Genomic DNA, 4842 nt, shown 5'->3' on the forward strand with positions numbered 1-4842 from the left:
TACCGAGACAAAATATTTTCCCTATTAATGATTAGCAATAACTTTTGGCGCTTGTGGGAAAACTTTAATTAAACTCTTCAGTCCATGGTGATTTAATTAGGGTTAGGATCTCCAGTCTCCCCAGGGATGGAGATCCCTCTTGTATCTTTTTCATGCTGGAAAAAATGTCATGTCCAGTTCTTTCTTTCAAGAAAGTCTACATAAGGGTGAAGGTTAAGATCAGACAGAGTACCAAAAAAAGCTATCACTTAGCCAAGGGAAGGTGGCAACTGGTTTTTAAGTTTATCCATCGAGGTGTCTAACCCAACTCTTTCACTCTTTAATGCTGGCTGAACTGACCCTCAGCAAAACTGTGAGTATTTGCTTGTAATATATTTGGGAACAATAGTTGTAAGGATAAGTAAAAGGTTTGAAAGACTGGGAAACAGGCTAACACGTTTCCTGCAGTCAGGTGCCTAAGATATTGGGACTGAAATTCCCAGAATTAGCCCAGAACTCTAGGACCTGTTGCCAGCATATCTACAAAGTATAAGATGATGGAAGGCTTAATTAAAATAAGACAATTAGAACACAGGAAATTATTTTAAACTAAAACTTGTGGTGTCTGATCGGGCCAATGCTGCTTGTTTTGAACTGGTGATAGATCTTAAGGGATTCCTTTCTCATTCTAAATATCTGAATAAGTCCAGAATGTATGTGTAATGTGTATGTGTATATGTACTGTGTTTTCCCCAAAATAAGACCCAGCTGGAAAATAAGTCCTACCATGATTTTTCAGGACGCTCGTAATATAAGCCCCACCCCAAAAATAAGCCTCAGTTAAGACTGTCAGCCAGACAGATGCATTTAGTACAGTATTTTCCCGAAAATAAGACCTAACCAGAAATTTTTTGGAGCAAAAATTAATGTAAGACCTGGTCTTATTTTGGGGGAAACACAGTATATGTCCAGTATATGTATATGTACAGTATATGTATGTGTACAGTATGTGTGTGTGTGTGTGCGTGTGTGTGTGTGTATACACACACACACACACACACACAGTGTATATATGTACAGTATAGGCATATGTGCACGTATTGAGAAGCAGAAAAAAGCTTGTGAAAACCTAAGAAATTCCAAAGTGGGATGTAAACATTGCTAATCTGTTTTTTTATAAGCTGCCCAGAGGCACTAAGAGTGAGTGGGTGGCCATATACATTTCTAAACAAACAAACAGATGCATCATTATTTTTCTAAATATGCCCTTCAGCTTCAGAAATAAGGGTGGGAAACAAAGTGTCAAAAAAACAACAACTCTAGAGCTGTAAACTGTTGCACAGGGGTGTCAAACTGCCAGCCCATGGACCGGTTGCATCAGTGCCCACCCCAGCTCTGACAATGGAAAAAAAAAGTTGCGATACGTCGCGACATGTCACAAGATGCGGCGAGTTTGACACTCGTGCTGTATGTGAAGTGGAGTTAAACATTTAAGTTCAGCTTTTAGAGTGGTGGAGTACTGAACATCAATTAATCGATTAAATTGAGATAGACAGCAGACACAATAAAAAGAGAGAAATTTAAACAATTCTAAGCCTGAGGCAGGAATCAGTATGTCTAAGGGACAAAGCCTGAAGTTGTGTCCTCAACAGGCAACCTTGAGAAAGCAGAGTCTTGATTTCAATTACATATCAATATTAAACAACTGAACAACCCATCTTGTAGATATGTATGATGAACATATCACATCTTTTGAAATAATGAGGCTATCTGCAGAAAATAGAATAGAATAGAATAGAATAGAGTAGAGTAGTAGAGTAGAACAGAACAGAATAATGATTAGAAACAGAAGTAGAGTAGTAGAGTAGAACAGAAAAGAACAGAATAGAATAGAGTAGAACAGAGTGGAACAGAACAGAGTAGAGTAGAACAGAACAGAATAGTGATTAAGATGATAAGATAACCTTTATTGTCATTTGTTTTACTGTGGGCACAATGGCACACATCAAAAATGAAATTTAGTTGCCTGCTCTCAAAGTGAAACATATACATGACACACACCTAAACATACTATGTACAACATATGTATAGACCCATACCCCTACATATACATAAGAATAAATATTAAATACTGTCCATCTTGAATATATAACGGAAGGAGGAAGCTTGTGAATTCAACAAGGTTAGTGCTGTATGGAATGAAACTATGGCTGAATCTGGATGTTCTGCTTCGGATACCACGAAGCCTCCTCCCAGAAGGTAACAAGGAAAACAGAATGGAATGGAATGGAATAGAATAGAATAGAATAGAATAGAATGGAATGGAATGGAATGGAATGGAATGGAATGGAATGGAATGGAATGGAATGGAATAGAATAGAATAGAATAGAATGGAATGGAATGGAATGGAATGGAATGGAATAGAATAGAATAGAATAGAATAGAATAGAATAGAATAGACAGAGTTGGAAGGGACCTTGGAGGTCTTGTAGTCCAATCCCTAGCTCAAGAGGAGATCATTTCAGACAAGTGACTATCCAGTAGCTTCTTAAAAGCCTCCAGTGATGGAGCACACACAACCTCTGAAGGCAAGCTGTTCCACTGTTTGACTGTTCTCACTGTCAGGAATTTTTTCTTCAGTTCTAGATTCTGTGTAGGTTTTTATCCCTCGACTGACTTGCAGGCATGAAGCACTGAATGAATATATATTGTAGACAGCGCATGAACAGTTGGAAAGAAGGGAGGATCAATGAAATAAATCAGGTTGCACTATATTTCAGTAAATACTTATCTTTGATGAAGGCAGTAACATCTTATTCTGCTTCTGAAATATATTTCCTGTCTACTATTGAAGGAAGGAAGTGGGTATGGTGATACGTTAGCAGAGAGGAAGGGTTTATATGGACATAATTCGTCCGGGTACAAATGTTCAGATTTTAGAAGGCTTTTATCATCTCTTCTCTCTTTAGGTTGAATGGGTGGACTTCTTCGTTCCCCATTGCAATGGAAGGCCTCAACCAGACAGTGACCCATTTCGTGTTCTCGGGACTGACCAATAACCGGAGCCTGGAGCTGGTTTTATTAGTTGTTTTCTCCATCCTCTACTTACTTATCCTAGTGGGCAACCTCCTCATCATAGTGACAGTGGCTTGTGACCGCTGCCTCCACACCCCCATGTACTTCTTCTTGGGGAACCTCTCTTTCATTGACATCTGTCATTCCTCTGTCACAATGCCCAAGATGCTTTTTGACTGCTTCTTCCACCAGAAAGTCATTTCTTTTGGGGGCTGCATCACCCAACTCTTCTTTCTTCACTTGTGTGCTTCAGCGGAGATCTTCCTTCTGACCATCATGGGCTATGACCGTTGTGTTGCCATCTGCTACCCTTTGCAGTATGTAAACCTGATGAACATGAAGATCTGCGCGTGCCTGATTGGCACTTTGTGGGTGGGGGCAACTATCCATTCCCTGATCCAGACTGTCCTCACCATTCATCTCTCTTACTGTGGCCCTAATGTCATAGACAGTTTTTTTTGTGATATTCCTCCACTCATGAAGTTAGCTTGCACGGATACCTACTTTATTGGGGTTCTCATAATATCCAGCAGTGGTCTGATGTCCCTACTTTGTTTCGTGATCTTGATAGCTTCTTATGCCATCATCCTTATCTCACTGAAAGGGCAGACAGCTGAGGGTCGTCACAAAGCCTTCTCCACATGTGCTGCCCACCTACTTGTGGTGGTCTTGTTCCTGGGACACTGTATTTTCATCTATACTCGCCCTGCTTCCAGCTTCCCAACAGACAAACTGGCTGCTGTCCTTTACACAATGGTGACCCCTTTCCTCAACCCTGTGATCTACACCTTGAGGAACAAAGAGGTAAAGCATTCCATTAAGAAACTCTGGAATCAGAGGCAGATCTTGGCCAGGAGATGAGTTGGCCATCTTCCTTGTGTAGAACAAAATAAGTCAGCGTATGGAAAGAGACAATTTTACGGAAAGATTGATTATGTTCAGGCAGATGAGATATCTTAGTTTTGTACAAGAAGCCCATTCTTCTGTATCTGGAGACCTAAGAAGCCTGCTAAGTTTCCATATGAAGGTGCTGTAATAAGTGGACAATTCAATATTTCATCCCTTTGGGACATGGACAAGCTAACTGACTAAAGACTATCATGCAAACAGTTGGTGGCAAAAGCTTTAAACTAGGATCCTACATTGCCTTGAAGATGGATTGGATTTGTCTCTATAGGTAAGAGAGAGGGAAGAGGCAGAGATAAGAGACCAAAGAAATTACTGAACGAAGAACATATTTTGGTTTTGGTTTTTTTTGCCAACCAAAGAAAATGAACGACTTTGGGTGCTGAACACAATCTTCAGTTTTAACCACTGGACAAAAAGCAACATTATTGGCTTTTAGTAGCTGTGGTCCAAAAAGTTGTATTTTAATGTATTAATGCACTGTGATATAATTCTATGTAATATTGATTTACATATTTACAGTATGATTATTTATAATTGGGCCAACTGCTTTTTAAAATTAGGTTTGCTTGTTTGACATGTATTCCCACCAGAATCCAACAACTGTTGACGACTTTCATACTGTACAATATAATAAATATTTTAAGAATCTATGGTCTAAGCAGAAATACTGATGATGTTACCTAGTTGGGTCATGAAACTTCTCCAAGGAAACAACCAAATTCAGAGAACACCAAAGACCAACACCAACACCTCCTCCTCCTTCTCCTCCCCCCTGCAAACCCACTACCCCAGCGGTTCTCAACCTGTGGGTCGCGACCCCATTTGGGGTCGAACGACCGTTTCACGGGGGTTGCCAAACAACACAGTCCGCCATTTCC

At 40.0% G+C, this 4842-nt stretch overlaps 1 protein-coding gene across 1 annotated transcript; it reads left to right on the forward strand.

The window, feature by feature from the left end:
* Nucleotides 1-233: 233 nt before the first annotated feature.
* On the forward strand, nucleotides 234-4573 carry LOC120301071 (olfactory receptor 1509-like). Its single transcript, XM_039327797.1, has 2 exons — nucleotides 234-352; nucleotides 2950-4573. Exon 2 carries the CDS (start codon nucleotides 2984-2986, stop codon nucleotides 3914-3916), a length of 933 nt encoding a protein of 310 aa, XP_039183731.1. The 5' UTR covers nucleotides 234-352; nucleotides 2950-2983; the 3' UTR covers nucleotides 3917-4573.
* The last annotated feature ends 269 nt before the right edge of the window (nucleotides 4574-4842 follow it).

Source organism: Crotalus tigris, unplaced genomic scaffold (assembly GCF_016545835.1).
Source record: "Crotalus tigris isolate CLP2741 ecotype Arizona unplaced genomic scaffold, ASM1654583v1 scf7180000024367.1024689, whole genome shotgun sequence".
NCBI classification, from domain to species: domain Eukaryota; kingdom Metazoa; phylum Chordata; class Lepidosauria; order Squamata; family Viperidae; genus Crotalus; species Crotalus tigris.

Bases quoted from the DNA above. Each gene is read 5' to 3' on its own strand.
- LOC120301071 (XM_039327797.1), top strand. From the start codon at position 2,984: ATGGAAGGCCTCAACCAGACAGTGACCCATTTCGTGTTCTCGGGACTG.